The sequence below is a fragment of the Seriola aureovittata genome, chromosome 8, assembly GCF_021018895.1.
Source record: "Seriola aureovittata isolate HTS-2021-v1 ecotype China chromosome 8, ASM2101889v1, whole genome shotgun sequence".
NCBI lineage: Eukaryota > Metazoa > Chordata > Actinopteri > Carangiformes > Carangidae > Seriola > Seriola aureovittata.
The window spans coordinates 3,473,082-3,498,524 of record NC_079371.1 but is presented as its reverse complement, the minus strand read 5'-3'; the positions used below and the strand labels follow the sequence as shown (position 1 = coordinate 3,498,524).

At 38.1% G+C, this 25,443-nt stretch overlaps 1 protein-coding gene across 5 annotated transcripts in view; it reads right to left on the bottom strand.

The window, feature by feature from the left end:
• Window positions 1-25,443, bottom strand: part of ldb2a (LIM domain binding 2a) — a 90,864-nt gene that overhangs the window by 49,654 nt on the left and 15,767 nt on the right. For all 5 annotated transcript variants that reach the window (XM_056382993.1, XM_056382994.1, XM_056382990.1 and 2 more), the window contains exon 2: window positions 18,291-18,393. In XM_056382993.1, the coding sequence (XP_056238968.1) occupies window positions 18,291-18,393 (103 nt within the window). The remainder of the gene's footprint in view (window positions 1-18,290; window positions 18,394-25,443) is intronic.

The window sequence follows — 25,443 nt, the reverse complement described above, 5'->3', positions numbered from 1 at the left end:
AGAAAGAGTCAAACAACAGCTGTGAGAAGCAGTTTCACCAGCAGCCGAATACTGGTGGTAGTTCACAGTGGAAGAAAATCAAGGTACTGTAGTACTGTATGTCTTTGTCTCATTTTCTCCACATCTGCAGACCAGTTTCACCTGAATGGACCTCTATCATTTTGACTTTCCCAGCTGAAATCGGGGAGGGAGAGGAAAAAGAAGATAAGGACGAAAGTGTAACAAGAGAGAAAGAAAAACTGCAAAGCAGAAAGTCAGAAAGAGAGAGAGAGAGAGCGAGACACATCTCCAGTCACCCTCATCCAACCTCACGCCACGCGTGGATGGCGACTGTTTGGGCAGAGAGGGAAGCTGGAGAGAAAGAGAGGATGGGGGTAGGGGCGGGGGGTGGGGTTGTTGGAGTCGGAAGTGTTGGGGATAGAGGGGGGTATGTCCCTTCGAGGCCAGCCCTCATCCCCTCTTCACCCCCATCCATAATTCAATAGCCACCCCCCCCCCCCCCCCCCCCCCCACCGACCCCAGGGCACAGCTCCGCAGGGAGGACACGCCACGCAGAGGAGGAAGAGACAAAGACACCACCACCAACACCAACACCACCACCACCACACACAACGCAAACAGAGAAAAATGCCAGAACTGAGCAATGAGAGATGCATCATTTGCCCCATAAGTTCAGTCAAACTCCAGTCGCACGCATTAAAGGACAAACGTGAAATGTGGTCTCATGCTGCATGATGTTTGGGGCTCAACCAGACGCCACACACACTTGATCAAGGGATCCTCACACAATAACAAACACACAGACACACAGCCATTGTGTGACTTAGACTCCCGTTGAGCCCGAATTAATGCTAACGAGCATCGCTTTGCACCGTTTGGCCTCTGATAATCGAGCTGTGATCTAAAAGAGACAGCGATACCTGCTAGGCTTTCAGCAGCTCACCTTGGGGGAGGGGCTACGGTTGGGGGTTGTGGGATTCCTGAAAGTCAAGGTAGCGAAATGAACACAGGATGAATTTGTGCATTACTGTAGGAGTGTGTGAGCAATGTGGCCCAGTGTGTTTAGGTATCAGTATTTAGCCTGTCGTATAACAATTCTGTGCTTATTTGTTGGTACATTTTCTGACACACATCCACGTGACTATGGGAGTAGGATGTAAAGAGATGATATTTCCAAGCCTATAAGGTTGGATCAAAACAAACACATTCTGAGGAACGAGACGTTATTCAAAAGAAGCTGCTGAAGCAATCCGCTTATGTGAAATCTTCACATAAAATAATTTTAAAATAAATCAATTCTAACAAGAGAGATGCAACAATAGAGTCTTAAAAATTAAATACGGTACCACATTCCAACATACATCACTACTTTCCAAACAACCAATAAAGGGTTTTCATTTTCAGATAATTTTCCAACAGCAAACTCTCGTATGTGGCATTTCCTGTCCCCAACAAAACATTCAGATTAAAACACGTCTCCAACTTAAGCTTGATTAAAATCCATTTGAGGCAATTAAAACACTTGATCTCCTGCAGGTTAAGGTTAGAAAAGGTCAAAATGGGCTTGCAGAATTAAACGGAACGTGAACCTCGGTCACTGGTGTAAAATGATGTCGATCCATCCGCGCCACCGTCCTCTGCAACTATTCATTAAGCCAGGGGTTCCCTACATGGGGGTCAGGACCCCCAGAGGGAGTCCAAAAATAAATCTGAGAAATTTTATTTATTTAGATTTTTTTTTTTTTTTAAAGGGAAAAAAAGAAAAATATGCATTACTGTCAAATTGTGTTTATTTCCTTCTGTTCTCTCTCCAATTTTATCGTATTTATTGTGAAATTACCTTTTCAGAGCATTTAAAAATTCTTCAAATGAAGCAATCTGAGAAGCAAGACTGACTTCCCCTACTTGTTATGAGCGGTTATAAATAGACATTTCCTCATTTTACAGGGTCACAAGCCAAAAAGCAAAAAGAAACCACTGCACTGAACTATAACCTCACATCACCTCCTCTATTGGCACTAAATATTGCCGGTGCAGGTAAGTTGCTACTTAGCTATGGACTGCATATCCATAGCTTTATGTAGTTAGCCTCATTCACCCATGACAGGGAGTTGGGAGCTGGGGATCGAACTGCCAACCCTGCAATTAGTGAACTCACTGTAACTGCTGAGCCACAGCCACCCTGTTAGCTGCACAAGAATGGGATTCATTGTTACAGTATTTTCAGTCAGAATATAACACGAGACACTCGCTAAAATACACTTATATTGGAAAAAATTGGCAATATGAGCAAAAATGTATTGTAATTTTTGTGCCATTTCATATCAAAGAAGATACATACAAAAGAATGAGGCAACAAGATGAAAAAGTAATTTTTCATATCATTTTGACTTTGTGAATTTCTCATCTGATTTGGGAAGCTGTTATAGCCATTGTGAGTATAAGTATGTGTGTGTGTGTGTGTGTGTGTGTGTGTGTGTGTGTGTGTGTGTGTGTGTGTGTGTGTGTGGAAATATGGGTTACTGAGGGATAAAAAAGAGCCACATAAACATTTAATACCTTAAGTAAAGCGGTGCAGGCCCTTTCATAGACTATGGAGACTGATGGGCCTCCACCACACTGTATTATATATAAATATGGATTTCTCCATGTGTCAATAACGCTGCATTATGAACGTGCACAACTGTGTGTTTCTTTGAAATCTGAGTGTGTTTTGTACATATGCCAACACTTTTTCTACAACTGCTTTGTATTTGAGACCAGGTGTGCCCTCTCTCTCTCTCTGTGTGTGTGTGTGTGTGTGTGCGCAAATGAATGTGTGTGTCCCTGCCTCACCGTGTTCAAGTGTTGTGTATCAGCATGAGTTTACTCTCACATGTATATGAGTGTGTGTGTGTGTGTGTGCGTGTGTGTGTGTGTGTGTGTGTGTGTGTGTGTGTGTGTGTGTACATATGCCAGTGTTTTCCAGGTGGAATTCTTCTTCTTCTCTCCAGTGTGTGGATGAAAATTCTATTCATTATTAATATAACTTCCCCTCTCTCTCTCTCAGAGCCATCTCGTTGACCTTTCTGGAATGTTCTACTGTTAAAAGCTCATGTTGCACTTCACTCTTCATTTTTTCATGAACTGCGTGTTTGTCGTCAAGACTTGTAGCAAACATTCACGAATTCCACTTCAGTAAAACAAATCGCGGAGGTGTAGAGTAAGAGACCTCATGGGATGACTTTCCCAGAACACTTTAAAATGTATTTTCATGTTTATGTTATATATCACAAGATGTAGTTGCACAATGATTCAGAAACTTAATCCAAGCTGTGATACTGAACTGTGCAAAGAGGATTCTGCAGAATGTGTTTCTATTTAAATTGAAAAGAATGTGATTTCCCCCCAAAAAGTTCTTGTGCTATGTAGAATTAAACCATCATCTCAAAAAGTATTTTCAAGACGATAAAACATATAGTAAATAGGTCCTCACTATTGACCATGCACACACATGCACAGTATTTTTAAACCTTTTAGAATCAACTAAATGATACAATCAGAATAAGTTTGTTCCACATTTCCACAAGAGAATTCATATTGTATTTGTAACATTTTTCTGCCAATAAAATCCTTGCTCACAACAAACTGTCGTACTGACTGTATTTACAATCTAACTGGCATGCAGCACACACACAGTTACACACAAGATATATATTAATGCCCACTCGCTCTGCATACTCAACCTTTAACCAGTAAAGAAAAAAGTGAGCAAAAGCAAAAAGGACGAGGACGAGCGACAAAAGAGAGAGGTTAAGGTAAAGAAAGCTGACAGGAATGGCGAAGAGGAAGAGGATGGTAAAGAGAAGATGAATAAAGTAAATTTGGAAGAAGCAGCAAAGGAAGGAATGGGGAAGAAACAGAGGGAGAGAGATGAAAGTGTGAAGTGGATAAAGAGCAAGAAGAAAAGGAGAGAGGACCGGGAAGATGATAAGAGGGAAGGTTGCAGTAGAGAAACAGAGAAAGGAAAAGATAGAGAAAACACAATGAAGAAGGGATGGGGGGAGAGAGGACGAGAGAAGCAGAGGAGGGCCGTTTGCGACATCTATTGTGTCTCACACTGGAATGGGAAGCTGGTTTTGTTTTGCTCCAGGGCACAAAGAGTGTTGAGAAACAGGAAGCCAGGGGACCTGCCCATCCTCGCGGACAGCTGGTGCCCTGCGATAGCTGTTCCCCTTTTCCTGTTAGCTACACACAATGGTTCCCACCCTCATCCAGGCCACCTGGAAACCAACCCAACTGACCACTCGCTACGTAGACTTCATACTGACATCACAAATCTGCTTATAATCCAGATGTTATCACCCTGTAAGAGCCGTGGGTTGGTGAACTGGGCTTTTGTTGTTTGGGTTTTCACTGCCTGCCAACAGGCCCACTTCCCTATATCTAAGACCAAATAACAATGATTTATCACTGATAAAATTGGTTCCAAGTAAAGAATAGTCACTATATTCATCTGCGGGACTGTCTGTCAGCCCTGTATCGCACGTCAGCAGCATAACTTCGCTGCAACTGTAGAGAAAGGAAGAATTCACAGGGTTTCTGCTGCACAATTGCTCTCTGTGCTTGTGTAATACAATGAACAGAGTCACAGAATGACCCACACTAGCCAGCATGGTCTCCACACTACACTCTAGTATTGCACACTACACAGCAGCCCTGCTACACATCTGCCTCAACCAGCATCTCTTCAAATGAGCAGAATGTGAAAATATTAATAAGGAAAATGCATTAATTCTCAGGAAAAGTCCAGAACAAAAGAGCAAGTAAAACTGGCAGAAGTGCAACACATAGGCTAGAGTTTGTCAAATAAAATGAGCACCATACTTCCTGTTAAACACCAAGCACTTATTTTAATAAGAAATTATACAAATTCTAAAATTCAACATACTGTAGTTACTCATATTGGCAACAATTTAGGAAGCACAGGAACACTGAGATATACAGCACCCAAGTCTCAACCCTCCAAAATAAAAGCATTTGCTTAATCCAATGTGCCACATCATTTAAAGGCTGGCTTTAGACATCCAGTGTCAGTTTTGAGGCTGACACATTAGGACAGGACCCTGTATAAAAAAAATAAAATAAAATAAAAAATTTCTCGCTGTGTTTTATGATTTTATTTTTGGTTTGGTTTGTTTTTTTGTGGAGCTAATTTGTTTGTACTCCTGAACTATAAGAAGTACTGTGAAGAAAAGTTTCAGCCATTAGTCATGTATTGTTAAAAAAAAGTCCAGAACACTTAATAGGACATTTTTTATGGTAAATTATGGGCCCTCCTGCCAGCGGCTAAACATCATAGCTCACTGCCTCACTGTCATGCCCATAATCCCAATAAGGAAAGGTCCTCTCGGATATTATTGCTATAGAAACTAGGTCGGGTTCACATCCTTTTCAGATAAATGTAGAAGTGAGGAAATTTACTGTTTTTCCAAAATAATTATTAGTATTCTTCTTATTCCAACAGTTAATTCTACAAAACATAGCCTACAAATTAAGTCCAGTCCTATTACTTAAAAAAATACTGATGTCTGTTCTTTTAATTTTTATTTATCCTTCACATCCTTTGTTGTCTGTAGTTTGTTGAAAGCACTCAATACACAAAATGGACTTGTTCAAGTGAAGTAATGGCTCACAAGAAAAAAAGTAATGGCACACAATAGTGAGAGTTGTCTGTGTTGTTGTTAAAAATGAATAGCTCCTAATGTGCTTTACTTTCATACCAGCAGGCTTTTTGTGCCAGAGTAGGCGTCAATTATTATAGATATTGGATATTGTTTTAGAACGAAAAAGGCTACGATTCCCGGCAGCCTCAGAAGAACCACATTACGTCTTGAAAGGGCCTATCTCTTTCTTCTCTGGTCAAACAGTGCAACAAAACCACTGCTCACGTGTGCTGCTGTCTCAGATAAAATGTTCACTGTGCAAACACCCACGGATTCACACATACGGCATGAAAAAATCATCAGTAGAACAACAGAAATCCAACTGGATTCACATCATTTTCAGCAACTATTTTTGACTAGCATGATTGTAAAGGATTGATCAGGAGAAAGGAATAACAAATTCAGAGCTTCACTCCTGCATCACCCTTTCTTTGTCTCATGCTCCCTCTGATTTCACTTTGACAGTGATTCCTTCTTCATTTTAAATGCGTCGGTTTTTCTGTTACACTGCTAATTTAAGGCTAGAAAAGCTATATCATAACCTGGTTCAGCAGAGAGTCAGAGCTGTATTTGCAGCTGACATGTTTTCATAAAAAAGAAATTGATGGATGCACTTAAAATATATGATTGAGAAAAGTGTGTTGCCATAGAATGTGGCATAATGATCTATTTCAATAATTTTCTAATGTAACAAGCAATAACAGCAGAAACAAAATATAAATGACAGGAACATGTATTTTTCCTTTTGTTTTGCCAATACATTAATGGGACCTGATCGGAGGTTGTCAGCTACATACAGACAAGGTGCAGCTGCCTCTTGTCATGGGAATCCAGTGACTGTTTCAAATAATTGTTGGTCCCTTTAAAATGAGCCACCTCGATCTGCCTCACTCAGAAATCACTGTGACACTGTGCGAGATTGATTAATCATTTTCAGCCAGAGGAAACTTGCTTCCATGCTGAAATATACATCCTTTTTTTTTTTTTTTTTTTTTACTTTTTGCTTGATAATGTGAAGTAGCCACCACCATGTTCACCTCACTCAACTCTAACTCAGACTGGTGGCATTCGATCTGATTGGCTGCACAAACCACACACAGAGAGAGGAGAAGGGGCCAGTTGCAGAGGCAACGATAACAGGCTTATCGCCGGGTGAGAAATAGACAGAAATAGTAAATAGTCTCTTTCTGTTCAGGCACTGACTAAACAATCAACTGGCCCACGTCAAAGTCTTAATTTCCATCAGGCAGATGTTGCGGTTAGACAGTGTATAAAATAATGGGAAAAACACAAGCAGCAATAGAAATTGATTCCTTTAAAAATAATCTAATCACATTATATTTGTACTTTTATGTAAGTTTAAATGGCCAATTTAGTTCCAGATCACAAGAAATGCAAAAAATAAATAAATAAATAAGAAGAAAAAGGCAAGCAGACAAACTGCATCAGTTCAGATGAACAGTAGTCACACGTCAGACTAAACAGCTGCAACTGGAGTGGGCCCCTGCAGGTCCTAATGCACCCAACACTAATGCAGCATGTTTATTATTATGCTATCATTATTATTATTACTAATGAGCAGGTGGACCTTGTGGTCTGTGTCATCACTGAGGAGTGAGTGAAGATAAAAGAGGATGGGAGATGGGAGGTTTATTGTATTGGTCTAAAAAGGATAGATTCACAGTCTTTCAACTCCGTCATACAACAATAGAAACATGGAAACTGTTTTTTTGGGGGGGGGGTTTTGTAATCGTTCAAACTGGACATTGAAAAATTCCTTCCTATTGAGCTTAATGTCATTGATGGGGGACAAAACTCACAGTACTTGTTGTGTGAAAAAGTGTTTTCTAGAGTTTATCCGAAGCTCATATGAAGCTTCAGCAGATTGAGTCAAATCAATTGAATATTTTTTCAAAGTTAGTCTTAGTATAAAATTCCCTCTATGTGTTTTTTCAGCTTCAGTCGAGGGACAGTAACAAAAAGAGGGAATTTGGTACTCTGCACGCTCTTCCGCTACACCCAGTAAAAATGGGGATGGCTGTTTAATTTTCATGGCTTTAAACTACCCATGTCTCAGAAAAGAAGGCAAGGTCAACCATTGAATTATTCTTGCTTTTTGTCTACGTAGATGTGAAAGTGTAGGTGACTGTGTGAAGTTTTGTGAATTAGTATTCTTTATTTTTGGAATTTTTGGAATACCATTTGAAAATGTAATGGCTGCATTTTGCCTCTGGTTTATATTAACTTGGTGTGTCCTGTGACTCCATGCATGCCAGGCATATTTTTATGATGGACATAATATTAAAAAAAAACATAACTTCTGTGCCTCAGAATATAAAGCCAAATAAAGTTATGTTTCAGTTTAGTTTCTCTCTTTTGGTTTCTGGTTAAACCACACACATCTCCTTCAAACGTCAGTAACAGTAAATAAACTTGCCATCTCTAATCCAGATTTGATCTGTAAATAGTAACAGTAACATTGCTGCTCTGACGTCAGACAGTCCAGCATCTTGTTTGTATCTGTTGCTATTGGAAACAACATAAACAATCAGAAAAACAGTGATTTTTTAATGTCTGAAATTGAAGCTATTTTTGTTCCTTTTTTTTTTTTTTTTTAACATTTAAAGGCATATATCAAGGCTTATTTTCAGTTCAGGCTTCTTCTAAAAGTGACTTATTAAATAGCTGAATAACTTTATTTATATTCAACAAAAAAAAAAAAAATCTATAAGGGCTACATGTGTCTTATTTTCCCTGTGGGATGGGGCAGACAGGATTTTAGAAGAAAGTATTGCTGCAAGCGGGAGTGTTCAGAATCTCTGCAGGGGCAGACAGGAGTGGGATCGTGGAGCTGCTGGAGCAGGCGGTAATGGTCGGAAATCCTACCAAGCGGGCAAAAAGAAGAAAAAAAGAAAAGTCCTGTGTGGACCTCCGGGTCAAAACTTACTGACAGAGACAGACAAAGACTTTTTTGTGTTACCAAAGAATGAAATGAGCACCTCAGACTGTCATACAGCCTCATCAAAACCTGGGTGCTGTGAGTTTCACAAAGCTGGTATTTACAATGGGGATGTCATTCAGACACCGCCTCAGTGCAAAGTTGCATAACACAGGGTTAGAGACACAAAACTTAGATCACCAAGCAATGGGATGAAGTAATTTTCTTGAAAGCAGCTTCGTAAACACCAAGATGAAGTCAACACCTCGCATGGCCTCACCGATTAACATCTTTTAACTATTTTCAACCTTTTTTGAGTATTTCAAACGACATCCATAAAAGACTTTTCTCCTTGAAGCTCCAATATTTTGGTACACAAACTTTGAGATTTAAATCACATCACAAAAAGGAGTCCTCTCACAATTTGTTCATTAATCAGTTACCTGACTGACAGAAAATAATCAACAATTGTGATAATTGCTTAATCATTTAAGTCATTTATCAAACTGAAATGCCAAACATCTATTGGTTCTTCCCTCTCAAATTAGAAAATTTGCCAATTTCTCAGTTTTGTATAATTGTAAATTGAATATTTGGAGGTTTTGGTCAAAACAAGCAATTTAAAGTCATCACGTTGGGCTCTGGGAACTTATGCTGAGCATTCTTCACTATTCTTTGGAATTAAAAAAATAAAAAATAAATTAATAGAAAAATTATCAAAAATATTCAACAATGAAAATAAAGCAGTGGTTGCTGCCTCAGGGTAAAGCTATTGTTAAAAGAAGCACTACTATGTTTATTATTCAGGTATTGCAGGGCACTTATATTATTTTACCTGCTCATATAGATTTCTACATCCTCCCAGTGATTTTCTTTGGACTCTCTCCAAAAGGTAAGCTCTCATTCAGTCCTCTCTCCATCTTACTACCTTTCTCCTTTCATCACTATCTTTTCAACAGATAGAAGCTTGATTAGCACATTGTCAACTGTGAGGAATATCATAAAAAACGCCACCAGCATGGTTTACAATAGATGGCAGTGTCGAACTGTCCAGGAACAGAATACACAGTAAAATGTTAAAGCTACATATTTTGGTTTAAATCTATAATTTTGCTCTCCCTTCTCTTTCTCCCTCCGTCTCTCTTTGTGGCCAATCCAGCGCTGTGGTTCCTCGACTCGGCTCGACTGTCAATCAGGAGCAGCCTACATCTCAGCGCTGCAGCTGAGCCAGGGCCGCATCATCCTGCCTGCCAATCACCGCACTACACCTTCAAACCATCCTATCCATCTCTCTGTAAAGCAGCTTCGCACACCGCCTGCTCCCCCCCCCCCCTCCACTTCCCTCCCCTCCTCCTTTCAAAACAACCCCCTCCACAGAAGCATTGAGATACCCCTTTAACTCTCAGCACAACATACACACACATGCACTAAGACATGCACATTCGCACACAAGCACTGCTCGTCTCTTGAACAGAGACAACACACTCGCGAAGAGATACAGATACGGAGGCACAGATACACACACATGAACACACAAACAGACAGGCAGTCCTACACTGCACCACTCCCATACCTTCATTTGGGACTCCGCCTCTCCTTCTCTTCATCCCACCACCCGATTCAATAATACAGCCCCCCTCCAACGAGCCCTTCCCAACCCTACGTTGTCAATCTTTTATTCAACAGAAGGAAGTCAGATCACAGCGCTAGACTTATCCTTCCATCTCAGACCTCCATTCAGGTTCTTTCACACAGATACTGTATGAACTCTGTCAGTAAACATCATTCTGATTATGTATGTGACCAAGACAAACTGTATTTAACACTGGGGGTGTGACTGGATTGGCTGTAAACATCATAGAGATATGTAGAGGTCTCGACTCCAACTGGCCATTAACATCCTTATAAAATGATATACGAAGGACACACTGGATATCAATAACATAATGATGACTATAGGAATGGGCCAAAGCTGGAAATAAACTTTATTACATGGCTTTGTTGAAGACATGTTTATGATTGGCCAGTGAGGGCTATGTGGTGTATCATATTTCTGAACTGGGGACTTGTAATCAAATAAATTAAAGCTGCTTTATTGTTTATTTTTTTCAAATTAATGAAATGAGAAGGGAGTCATTTGTACTGATGACCAACTCTGTAGCTCTATGCAGCCTTTAAGCCGTTTATTTTAGCACATTGTTTTTATTTTACAGCACATTTACTATAAAGGTTCAATCTCAGTCCTCTCACTAACTTGCTCTCCAGCAGCTGTTTTCAGTAAGCTCTGATAAACCCACTGTATGTGACCTGCGCAGCAGAGCCAGAGCAAGAGTCAGAAAATAGCCAAAAAATGGGTAAAAGGAGATTTAACATTAGACTTAATTTTCCACAGGTGGGCAGAAATATGACTCCAGAGGGATGATAATGTTGCTCTGTGTTTGCTGGATGTGTAAGTAGACAATCTCTGCTAACACATTAGCCAAAACAACCTTATAAAGGACTAATATGACTGGTCTGTGTGTTTGTTAGCTTATCTCCATTTCTGCGCCCTGGTGGCCAAAAATTGATGTATGCAGAGCTTTAATGACACTCTGACAAAAAAAAGACATACCCTTTTGGATTGCACTCACCTAACTGAGGGCAAAGATGACAAATTTCCCAGTACTCAACCACTTTAAATTTGAATAGAGAGCATAACATTTTTGCAAGCTAGATGGAGGCTTAATAGCAACCTTACCAGGTTTCCTTTGGGTCTGCTACAGTGCAGTCAGATGCTAAGTACATGTCTGTGGTTGCAGTCATGCAGTTCTATGTCTGCAACTTGCAAATTCCTTTTGTTTGGGATAAAACCATTGGAATCAATATGCTGAGTAAAGTGATTAAAGACACTTTAATAAATGAGACTATGTATAATGAGCTGGTCATTACTGCAGAGTAAACCACCGATATGAAAAAGCATAGTACGACTTTTGCTAAATAAAAGACTGAAGCATCAATTAAGCTGGCAGTTCAAAGTGTTTTATGTGTATCACTGGACTAAAACCTGCTAAAGAATATATTACTTGCTAAAACTGATCATTATGGCGTAGGTATGCGTAGGTTTACGCGTAGGTATAGCGTAAGATAAGATATAAACATCACCAAGCCTCTGACTGGACATAATGTGTTTATTGATTAAAAATTTCCCACTTTTAATTCACAGCACCGAGCGAGTTCCTTGTTAAGCTTACTTCAGGGCAAAGGCAGTTCAGTTCATTCCTTCACACGTATTAGAGCTGTTTCCCCTGTTTTCTTCCTCCTCATTATGTCCTCATGCTTGCTTAAAGATTATTAGCTGTGGTCATTTTATCGCTGCAATTATTGCGTGCTGCAATGCAAGAATAACTAGATGAATTGTAAATGTGTTGTGAATCACTTTCACAGTTTGCCCTGAACCAGCCCACTAAACATGCAGAGTTTTCCCTCTCTTGTTTGAACTACTTCTAAAATGAGCCTTGCTCTTTGATTGCATCATGGAGTGCAGCTTTCATCAGATGCCTCATAGATTGCAGAGCCAGACAAGGTACTGGGGCGAATGTTAAGGCCATGGCAATTGGGTGTATAATTAGACAGAGTTTCTGAAAATTCGGTGTAGAAAACAATAATTGGTCTGCACTGATGGAGATATTGTTTTACACACATATAGCGGTACATAAATATGCGCCAAAACAGTCTTGCTCTAAAGATGAAACATGATACCAACAAGTGCACATTAAACATATTAACTTTTATCAAAGCAATATACTGACATGCCAGTACAACGCTTTAATAAGTTTTATTTCCGAAGACGCTATAAAATATTATGACATATTTGAGACTACAAACTCTCACAGCTCACATTTCGTGCTCTTCAGATCTTTGCAAGAACATGGCAAGGCAAGAAATAATGCAATCTGTCCGGATAAGCTGCTTATGTCATCTTCTGACATGGTTATTGTTACTGATAAATGTAGATTACAATAAGACACAACAGACGATCTATTGAAGTTTGCTTTTCATTAGTGACACAGGGTGGCAAATTGTTCCGACAGCAACAACATGCTAGAGCTCTTAAAACTGTCAAATCTCGGCCATTTCACCAGGAAACAAACTGTCAATTGAAGGTTTTCTATCTCAGTTTTCTAGTTGGCTTCTACTTGGTAAATTTGAAGATTTACTAGCCAAAGCAGTCATTGTAAAAGTAGCAGCTAATTATCATTTTGATTATCAATTCATCTGTTTATTATCTATTGATCAATCAAATAATTGTTCACTAAAATGTCAGTAAGCAGTGCCAATCACAGTTTTAAGAAACCCGAGGTGGCATCTTCAAAGTAATTATTGTTTTCTGACCACAGTCCAATACCAAAAGGTATTCAGCTCACAAAGAAATAAAACAGCAAAATTTAAAAAGCTGGAACAACCAACAATCATTGAGCAGCAAGGAAAGCCCTGTTAGTTAGAACTTATATATACTGTAACTTGTTTTATCCAAACAGCGTCCAAAAGTCAAAAGACATTCAAATTACAAAGACCTAAAATAGAAAAGCAGCAAGTTGTCACATTTTGAGAAAGACCTAATTTTTTATATTTTTGTTTGATAAATGACAAAGCATTAATCAATCATCAAAACTGACAACGTTTTTCTGTCAGTTGACTAAGTAATCAATAGTTTCAGCCCTAGTTAAAGCTCAGAACTGAGTTCAGAATAAAGATAGACAGAGGAGGAGAAAGCTCATAAATATATTAGTGTTCATCCCTCAACAATTAACACACAAGCATTTCCAATATGATCTATTTCCTCTGAGAAGCCACAACGAACGCCAGCTGGAGACGAGTTACAAAATACCTAAACACAGGTCCGTGCAATTAAAGAAAAAAAAAAACAGATTAGGTAAATTGGTTTTTCTAATTTTTCTTCCGCTGAAGGTTATGAAATTAGAGCACCTCAGAATGGAGTGAAATGATTGTTTCTTTGTAATTATCCTATAAGCTACCGAATGACTCAAAAGATATAATTCAGTTTCAACAAGGATTGGAGTTCTTACACTTATACCCTCATACATTATACAGGAAGTGCCTCAGTTGAATAATGCATACATTTCGACTGTTTTAATTCAATATCAAATAAACCTGAAATCATCTCAAAAATAACCATGTTTTTACACACAATAGCTGCATAAGAAAACACAAATATAAATACTTGCCCCTTTCAGTTGCTTTGTGAGTTTGATCCTTAAAGATACACATATTCTCTCTTCAGTTTATAAATGTGACAAATGTGTGATACTGTGGAGCTAAAATAAGCTCCATAATAATCACAAATCACCACTCTAGCCTTAAGATTCATATCTAAAATCCATACTGCTGAGAACTTAATTTGAAAACATTTTGTCCAATACAGAAAAACTGTCTGTATAGACTTTGTTCCACTGCAAAATGCTATGACCTTTTGTTTTGTTGTAACTCCACTGACATGCGTGCATGGTCCTTTTAACCAGTGGTAACTACTCTCCACCTCCTACACCCTCACATCTCCACTGGTCAGTGCTGCTCTGACCTGTACAACGATATATATACATACTGTATAGCTGTGCTTCTCACAAGGCTGGAAGCAGAGATTACTTCAGAGCAAGGCCACTGCCGGTCACATTTACATTTTATATGTTAGGCAGTTAGCTGATGCTCTTGTACATTGACTAACAATGAGTGCAACAGCAGAGTAAGCTTAAATTTCTGGACTGCCAACAGTGAAATAAAAAAACAAAGGATGCAAGAGTCCAAAGCCTCTCTGATAACAGACAGGACAGAAATTCCTGTGCCACAAGAATGATTCAGTATAATAGAAAAGGTGAAGAAATAAGCTCCAGGGAGAGAAGGTGGAGATTCTTGTTGTTTTTTTCCCCCCCTGAAAAAAAGCTTTCACATATCCAAATGCTGTCTAACACTCTAAAGATACTTGCTGAGCCACATATTACTATATTTACATTTACATACATTATTCTTTAGCCCATGTTCTCACCCTATAGTCACAGTGGAAAATGTCCCAGGCAGTTTATATCTGTGCATAATCTTTATATCATTTTTAGTGAATGTTTGCCCAGTCTCCTGAACACACATCAACTCAGACTTTACTATGTATAATTCCAGTTTAGATTTACTTCCAATGCTTTAGAGCTGCAACTAGCTGGAGTTTTCTTTCGTTTTTTTTTTCTTCTTACTTTTCAATCTCTTCTCTGTATTGACTAAAAAAATAAGGTTGTATTTAAGCAAACAATATCTAAAACTTAAACCAAGCAAAATATGAAATATGCATAAGGTTAAACCATTTCCCTGATATGCAGTCATGAAAGTTGGGTTTTTTATTTAACACAGTGACATTTGGTTTACTAAAAGTAACATTTCCTGCAACAAAAATTAGCTCAGTGTTAGCATACAACTTATAATATGGTATATTTAAAGCAAGTTGCTAAGCTATGCTCAATGTTAGCATGTAGCATAAGACACTATTATCTGCAGTGGACTCTTGGATCATTTTGGTGTTTACTTGTTGAATGACTTAAACAACAGGAATATCTCTCCAGAAACTTTTAAGTAGCCTTGAGCAAGACACTGAAGTCTGTCTACCTACTGAATCATTGTTCATTTGTTCTGTAGCTGCAGCTAAAATTAACCACAGCACTGAGCAGTGGCCAAATACGTACATCTTAATTATTATTTCTATATGATATATTGTACTTGGTATACATATACTGTATAGACAACATCACTTCATTAGGTGTCATTTCATAGTTTTTCTTTCTGAGTCAAATCTGTTGCTGGGGACATATGAGGGTGGTGGATTTTTCCTGGATGCGTTTGCGTGTGTGCATGTGTGTGCATGTGTGTAACTTCGAGCACCTGAATGTGAATCGAGGAAGGCTTGCGACTGACGGTGAGTCATCATCGCCATGGTGTTAAGCCTCCCGTTCCCGGGGGAACGGGGTTACCGTCTCTACACCACTGGGGATTTTTATTTTTACATTTGAAAAGCAAACCGAGGCCTGGCTCACAACAATCCTCCACTCCCTCTCTCTTCTCTTCTCTCTCTCTCTCTCTTCCTCCTCCATGACTGAGCTGAATCACACACACAAACCGCAGACACTACACACACCTGCTCATTTCAGAGCACCTCCTCCTTATCTTTGTCTGTGTGATATTCAATATGTTTCAGATATCAAAACATGAACCTATGCAGATGAGATGAAAGGGACAATATCACGAACTCAATAACAGCCGCTGCTCTGTCATTTGCTGCTGAAGACCTCATGCTACAGCTGCAGTTTGGGTGTTGAGTTTAAAGTGCAAACAATCAGGTGTTGAGAACATTTCTTGAAACTCAGGCCTTTGAAACCTTTTTAAAAACAGGAGTCAATGAGAATATCAGAAATCTACATGGAAATTTAACCTGAAGCAGCAGTTTAACGTTTTTGTAAATGTGTTTATTTGACTTCATTCTGAGTGTTGCTTTTCTTTGCCAGCAAACTCAATATCTTTGGGTTGTAGGACAAGGAAAGACATTGGAAGACATCACCATGGACTGTGGGAAATTACATTGCAAATTTTCACAATTTTTGGATGTTTTATAGATAAAACAATTAATTAGTTAATTGCAGCCCTCGCACAGACATGAGAGTGGTATTAATTTTCTTACCTAACTCTCAGCAAAAAAGTGAAGAATAATAATATTCTTTAAAAGCTAACATGATTTGCTTTCCAACACTAATATGGAATTACCTCAAAGAGCATCCATAGAGTATGCCAACAACTGTAGTATTGTATTGAATTGTGAAGTGCCTCCAAAATTATTTCCCTTCACTGTTATTTCCTATTTTAAAGAGGTTTTTTCAGTTATATTGACAAACAAACCACTCAGAGGCATAGAAAGTTTTTTGTTATTGTAGTTGGGAACGAAACACTATATATTTGCCAAATGTATCTGAAATGACACAAATACAGATTTTGATTTAAAGTGAACTGATGAAAGCTGCTAAATGTTTTATTATGTTTCTATGAAGTACAAATCTTTAGCTTTAACTTGCTGTTAGTATTGCACAAGACTGAATTTCAAGCTTGGTGACTGGATGTTTTGTTATGGAAAGGTTCCTTGCATCTTTATGTAAACAGTGATATACATTTGACTTTTTAACCTAAGAACCTATATTGTAAGGTGCCCGCTCATCTTTTTTCTGATGATGCTACGAGGAGACATTCAAGTCCATCTGAGCTTTGAAATGCTCAAATTGTCAGTCACCAACAGTGGCACTCGGCAGAATGCAGAAAATGCAGAAAATACAGGTATAGCATCAGATAGTTCTGCATTCTTCTAGGTAAAAAGTGCTAAGACACCAACACACTGTCACTATTATGACCTTTCACTAAAGCAGTGCTTTGTGAAGTGTCTAAATACATATATACCCACTAACTTACCTATTTTCAAGACTGTTGTTTACATTTACAGCTCTATTTAGAAAGCCACAGTAGATCTGTGATGAGATTTTCATTAGGAGGTCACCAGGAGTTACGTGTGATGTTGCACTAATGTTCCACAATTACAAACACAGATAAAACTATTGTTAGAAGAGAGAGAGATACCAGTTTTCTCACTGACAGAGACTCGGTAGAGTACAATGCAGACATGTTTGTCTCAATCCTTACTGGAAAAGTCCACACATTTGATTCTAAGAGGTGTTAAAAGGCATTTTGGAAATTGTGGGTAATCAATAAGTTAGAGTAGAAATAGCAGGTTGAAGCAAAGTGGAAATACCAAATAACTCAACAACACAGAGTGAGGTATCTGAGAACATTATGTTGGTTTGTCCTTCATAGCCACTGATAAACTCTTTGACAGACTCTTTTTCTCAGAAACATGTTATCAACAGGCTCCTGATTTGAGCCCATTCCAAGAAAAATTAAACTGGAACAACAGAATTTTATACAAAATGTTTTTTTTTAAATTACAATTAGTGGCAAACATTCATGTTTTCCAAAACAAAATGCCACATTCAGGAGGCACAAAGAGCAAAGAATCACCCGTCTTTTTTTGAGTAACACAGGCATTGCTGTTTCTGGAAGCAGAGCACCCAACGACTCAGGAGGGAGGAGAAGCACACGTGTTTCTTATGAATTCAATGGCTGTGACTAAAAGCACTCCCCATTTACTATATAGGGCACAATATTTATCCTCTGATATTTTATTGGAGCGTCTAAATTTTTAGTGTGACATTCATGCACCATATAGTGCCCACAAAAATTCCCACAATGGAACGAAAAAAGTTTGGCATGTACGAGTGCTATACTTTCTGCTGGCAAACCAACAATAAAATGCTATAAAGTAAACTACTGAGTGTCTTCTACAGAGGGAGGGAGAACTGAGTGAATGAGGGAGGGATTTCAGACACAGCCAACAGCTGAAAAAAATCCTGCACGCCTGAATGTATGACAGCAGGTGTGCGGTAAGTATTTGCATAAAATATAACAATCTGTTGATTCATAATTAAACTCACCTAAAGAATAAGTTATTTAAACCACACAAATGGGTTTCAAACACGTAAGTAATACGGCCAAAATGATTTCAAGAGGAGACTTACTGTATCTCTTTGGTCCATCTTCGAGGCAGAAGGAGAGCGTCAGAGTGGCGTCCTCCTCAAAAAACTCTGTAGCGAAGGCGTCCCACCACAAACTGTCGCTTTCCTGTGTGGGGACAAATAGAATCAGGTCATCAATACAGGTACACAGAAGCAGGACTTGCTCTTTATGAAACACTTCTATTTGTCATCTTTTGAAAAGAATAACTGACTTCAGTTCATCAGCATCTCTAAAATATGCACTGTGTAAAAGCATGTCACTTCAGTTACCATCCAGGTCTCTGAAAGGACCATGGGTCGTTTCAGTTAGATATGAAACTCCTCATTTTCTTCTATTATTTAATAACCCAGTGAATTTCCTTTATCCAGGTTGATGCTCTTGTGTTGTTGGATTTTTTTTTTTTTTTAACATAAATTCAATACTGATCCATTGTGATAAGACAAAGATATTGTGGCTATGCAGGCTTTTGTATGAGACGAGATAAAAAAGAACATTGTTTTTTGATATATGAAGTCAGCAGTGCAGGGCAAGTATTCCCTTTATTGTAGATTGGTTTGTTTGTTCCTTTTCATTAAAATGAATTTCATGAGCTTTATTTAAATCACAGTGTTTACATTTGAGTTCACAAAGTGCTTCAACGATCAAGTATGAACAGTGAAACAGTCCAATGCATTATACGTTTAAAACAAATTAGGACAGGGCCATAAAAAGACATCACAGAGTGGAAGGATACGAACAAAGGGCTAACAGCTACAAAAATAAATAACGAGCATATGAAAATGAGTATAAATCAGCTTTTAAAAAGTGATCTCAGAGAGGAGGCTGGCTGCTGGCCTAAAAGCTTCCAATACGGGTCGATGTAAAGCCAAAGCCTGGTAACACCCTTTACTTTTCTTAAGCTCAGACTTTGGGAGAGCCTTGCCTGAGGCTCCTACAAGTCTGAAACACAAGCTGAGGTCCGACAGCTTTACAATTCACTGCTGCTTCTACTTTTCACAGCAGGTGAGGATACCTTTGGCTTGTACCTTTAACCGTGCTATTATCATCATCATCATTATCACTATTACTATTATTTGCAGTTGTACTCATTTTCTTTCAAGTATCAATGAACACATTAAAGTAATTATTTTAAATTAAACTGTAGTAGTGGTTGTAGCCTAATTATTACAGTATCATTAGGAGTAGCAGTATGAATAGTAATTGTAGTGTAAGTCACAGCAATACCGATTGTACCAGTTGTTTTACTAACTGCATTAGCAGCAGTAAAGGTAACAGCATTATCTGTAGCTTTAATATAATAGTATTACCAGATGTGGTTGCATTGACCATAGATGTAGTAGTTTATGTATTAGTAAAATTAGTAATAGTAGTATAAATTTTAATTCTAACTAGCAGTAGGCTATTAGTAGCAGCTAAAATATAAGCGGTAAGAATAACAATCCAGAGGTAATAGTAGTAGTGGTATTAACAAGAGTAATAATTAATTGTCATTTATCGTTATACTATTATCATTAGCAGTAGTAGCACTAATTGCTATACTAGCAGTAGGCCATTAATAAAAGCTCCATTAACAGTAGTTATAGTAAGAACTCTGTGAGGAAACACATTCATGTAAATGTCTTTGCCCTGAAATGATTCCTCTAACAGGCGTTCACCCTCTTCCCCCACCTCACTAAAACCCCTGATAATGTTGGCCTTCTCCCCCTGCCCTCTCCTTGCCCTCCCCCCTCCACCTAACAACGTTCAACTGATGCTAATTTCCTCTGACACGTTATGACATATCACCACGTTTCATTCTGTGCTGGGCTGAGGGATGGCAAGCACTTCCCAGATGTTGACAATTAGCGTTGTCACCATCGAGCAGTGTCAAGCACAATAAGCAGCGACTGGGGCGCCCCGCAGGTCAATGTGTCTCCAACACAATGAGTCTGATGCAAGGAGGAAAAGATGTGGTGAACCTGGTCCTTCACCCAGCTGGTCAATCAATAGGTAATCATGAGTTAGTGATGGGGTCTTTTGACCGGCCACCCATCAGCTGAACTGTGGACTACAGACTGAACCCAGACTTTTACTTTTGTACCTTTTAAAGACATTTTAGAGGACTGAGGTTTGTTGCTGTTGGAAAGATCAAGTGAGGTTGAATTGTTAAGTTCACATTTTTCCAAAACTCTACCAACAAGAATCTGATTTTATGCTACTGGCTGCAATCTCTGTTGGAAAACATGAAATTTATATTTTAAATCATTCAGTATTTTTCTCAAAAATACGAGCATCCATTTTGTTCAAATAAATAAAAATCTGCCCCCCACAGATGATATTGTAAACTGTTATAAGATACATCCTTGTTCCAAGACAAGCTGCAACTAATGAGTATTGTCATAATTAAGTAATCTCTTAATTAGAGCTGTAATTATTAGTTGATTAATTGATTAAGCTAATTGTCAAAATGTTGATATGTGAAGTCATTTTTCAAGCAACCAAAAAAATGACTGTTTTCAGCCTCTAAAATATAAAGATTTCCTGTTTTTATCAGTTTGTTTCATAAATATAAATTGAATATTTTGGGGTTTGAACTGTTAGTCAGACAAAACAAAACATCTGAAGACGTGAGCTTGGACTCTGAGAAACTGGGGCTGGACTTTATCATTATTTTCTTACATTTTATGGACAGAATGATTAATTGATTTATTGAGAAAATAATTAACTGATAACGAGAAAACAAAGGTTATTTGCAATCCTATGCTTGATTATCTTTTTGATTGACAATCACAATTTCTCAGAGCCCAAGATGACATCTACAAATTGCTTGCTTTGTCTGACCAACAGTCCAAATGTATTACTGTAGTGGACAACAGTAAATTTACAATGATGTAAAACAGAGAAGCAGCAAGTCCTCACAATTAAGAAGATGGAGGCAGCAAATGTTTGGCCTTATTGCTTAAATAATTGATTGTCAAAATTGTTGTCATTTAATTAAAACTGGTAAGCAAAATTTTAATTAAAGTTTTATAAAAACTAAAGCAGTGAAACAGCATGTATGCTCTTTGTATACCTGAATTTAGCCTTTTTTTTTCTTAAAGCAAATGTTCAGCACCTCAACACTGAGCCAATCACACCAATGCTGCAAGTTTCATCAAAAACTGGACCGACTGTGTCAGAAACATCATGTCTGGCATAGAAACATTGACCTGTAATTAAAGCGCGCCCATTAGGTTGGTCATTCTATTTTGTAAGTTTAAATGCCAAAACAGTGGTTAAATGCATCACTCAGACTCACCGTAAAATACATTTATATATGAATACATGCAGGGAACCCTCTGTGCATGTGTGCACCTCTGGGATATGTGGTGTTGGCTGGAAGTGTACACACGTGTGTGTATAGCATGGAAACAAAACAATCTTTGCCTGAAAATCTTTATTTGAAACGGAAATATGACAGTCAAACACACACTACTGACCAGATGTCCACTGGGAATGAACTGCATAAGCTAGCGTGTCGTGAGTGTATGTGTGTGTGTGTGTGTTTGACTGACTGTGTCATACTGTGAGAATCAGCAGGTGTGAACAGCCAGCATGTGTGTGGTGTCTGTTTCATGTGAATACATCTATTTCAGAAAGACGGAGTGGAGTGACACACCAGGACAAAACAGAGAGAGAGAGAGAGAGAGAGAGAGAGAGAGAGAGAGAGAGAGAGACTTTGGTGCTACTCAGCATTCAGATTCAGTTCAAGCCATAATCCAGTACTATTCAGGGGCGGGGACTCTGGGGATTGACAGTCAAGTGAAGGGTGAACAAGACACTCTCCACACACACACACACACACACACACACACACACACACACACACACACACACACACACACACACACACACACACACAGCAGCTCCCAACAATCTTACTGTGTGACCTGCTCTACACAATTTCTATACTAAAGCTATTTTTGATTAACCAAAAAAATTACATGATTCAGAGATCAAAACAGTTCTTGTGACAAAGAGAGCTGCAATGATTAGTCGAGTTATCGATTAGTTGATCGACAAAAAATGAACTGCCAAAGATTCACAGGATCCAGCTTCTCAAGTTAGATTTGATGCTTTTCTTCTCCTTTTTTTCACTATTTTCTTACACTTTATACTCCAAACAATTAATTGAGGAAGTAACTGGTAGATTTACAGAAAATTAAAATAATCCACATGACAAATAAACACTATAGGATCTGTGTAGCTGTAAAGGATAACGGCAAATTCACATGACATGGGATGAGACGGGAAATATTTCCATGTTTAAGACTTGAGAGTGTTTATGTTATCCAGAACAAGTTAAGATGGATCAAAAAAATAATTCTATACACAAACAACTCAGCTCTATATACACGAAATCTGCTTCTTATTACCATGTTCATTGTTCATAAACTGATCATTACGACAACCCTGATATGACGTGAAGGCAGCATGAGGATGGCAATGTGTTAGTACATCTCTTATTTGTTTCTAACTTCTCTATCCTGTCTGTCCGCTTGTTTGCTCCTACTGAAGATATAAATACTTCATTCAGTCGCTCATTATGGTTTAATTTTTTGGTGTTAAAAAACAGCTGAGCACTGTAGTTTTAAGAAAACTTCACTCACACAGAAGTAAATAATGTATTTGTTATGGATATCCGGTCATGTGTTAAAACACATTTAGTGCTGTATGTGGAACAGTGCACATGAGGACTAAAGATTCTTGATTTTTTTTAAATTCTTGAAGATTGTAAGGCTGTCACAAGCTTCAAGAATTATTCGACCACAATCTCTAAGATTTGTTTCATAAACCTCAGACTGATAAGAAATTACCACTTAGGGCTACAACTTACAATTATTTTAAATGTTGATTATTATCTTGACTAACCAATTAATGGTTTGATCTATTACAAGTTAGAAAATTGTGAAAAATATCAGTTACCCTGGGCTGGTGGTGACATCTTCAAATGTCTGGTTTTGTCAAGTCTAGACTCCAAAACTTTGTTGATATTAAAATTAAAATCATATAAAACAAGGAGGGAAAGCAGCAAATTGTGTATTTGAAGCAGGAGATGTTTTGTGTTTTTGCTATAAAAGTGACTTTAATGATAAATCGATTATTAAGAAATTAGCTGTTGAATTTTGTCAGTTAGCTTATCGATTAATCAGCTCTATTGCTATTTATACTGCAGTCACAAATTGTACCACCAGCATATTTACCTCAAAATGAAACAGTAAAATTTGTGATATTTTACCTACGAAAAGAAACCCCACACAATGTATATTCTACAACTACTGTTAATTAAATTAAATTAAAGCACTGCATCATTAGCAAAGCCAGTTTCATCACAGAAACGTCATCTGTGCATCGGTGCATTAAGCTAACACAGCCACCTTGCTAGCTTACAAACACTCACTTTCAAACATATTAAAACTACGTAAAACGTCTTAACATCATAAAATATCGAACACATTATATGAGGAAATACCGACTAACCTTGTGCTTTTAACAACCAGGTGCCAAACAAATCCCAAATACGACATTTTAAAAATAAAAAACCCGATATTTATCTTCACTGCCTCCCGCTGTTTACCTGCGCGTTTACACTTCCTTCCGTCATTACACCTTCAAAATAAAAGCTCCGAATATCAGACGTTCACCAAAATGACCATTAGGGTTTTAAAATTTTGGGAGGACCAGTCAGTGTTGATATTCTACTACAGTGGTGCAAATTCCTAACAAATTTTTGATTAATCAAATTATGGAGAAACTGGAGAAACCATTTTGTTACTGTGGCCAGTGGCTGAAAGGAAGTACATTTTAAATAGGTACTGTACTTAAATAGTTAAAATTAGCTCCAACTCCAGTATTAAAATGCGGTTTATACAGCAATGCATCAGTATTAATAATACAAAATTATAAAATTACACTCTGAGAAGAGCCACTGACTCATGAGGACTCTTCTTTGAAACCTACATTACATTTTGCTTTTTGCACCTCTACTTAAGTGAGTATTTGTATAGATCCGTATTTCTACTTTTACTTGTCTATGGCAAAGAAGAATAAGATTTATCAGGCTATGACCACACAGGCAATACTAGTTAGTTATTGATTCTGGTTTCATGGGATTCGTTGCCAATGACAAAACACAAAATATCGCCAGCCTTATCCTTTAATTTCAGCAGCTTCACGTTTTGTAGTGCCAAACACAGAACAGTATTTCACCTGAACGACTCTGTTGAACTTTCCCTGCTGCTAAAACAAGTTGGAGGATTTCATGAATAAGCGTGATCCCCGTTTTGACACAAACTGCCTGGATTTAGTGCTGGAGATAAATTTTTCGAGTGCTGTCATCCTGAGGGCTCCCATCACTCTGTTTTATAGACTCCGGTATTCATTAAGCTTCCTCTTACTGTTTTAATCAAAAGTGTTTTACTTAAGCCCCCACTTCTCTGTTTTACAGAATACTGTCTTCTTTAAAATCCCCCTTATTCACTTTTACAGGAGAGGGTTAGTTAACCTCCCCCTCATTCTGATTTAAACAGTGTTTCACTCGCACTGACTTCACTTCTGCTTTGCACTATGGCATCTTTGCTATACTCACCTTTACTATTACTTTCAAATTATTTCTCTCTGTGCCCTTCCCACCTCGTGTTCAACCATTTTCCTTAAACTAAGCAATTTTACAAAATAATATTTCTGCTCTAACTCAATGTAGTTAATTTTGGTATTCTACTGATATTTGGCTCAGGCCTAAATCCAACCAAAACAATAAAGAGTATTTCACAAAGAGCAGAGCTGACAGCGGTGTGTCTATTGTCTTGTCTCCATTAGCTCTGCTCAGCCCAGCAGGGTTCAACCATAGATGATATGGTTTAGTTTCTGTCTCTGTTGAAAAGCCTCCCACCCAGACAACAGAGGAATCTGAAAATAACAAGCACATTTCATGCGACATGAACAGCATTTAGTTTCAGCATTCACAACAATAAAACAAACAGCACTTGGCAGTTTCATTGCACTTCTCCAAATCACTTATTTTGTAAATTTAATACACATTTAGAAGCGCTACCTAATAAAGCGAAATGTTGCTCAAAACTTTTCCATTATAACCAGGGAAAGTTCCATTTAGAGTCAGTAACCATTAATCCTCCA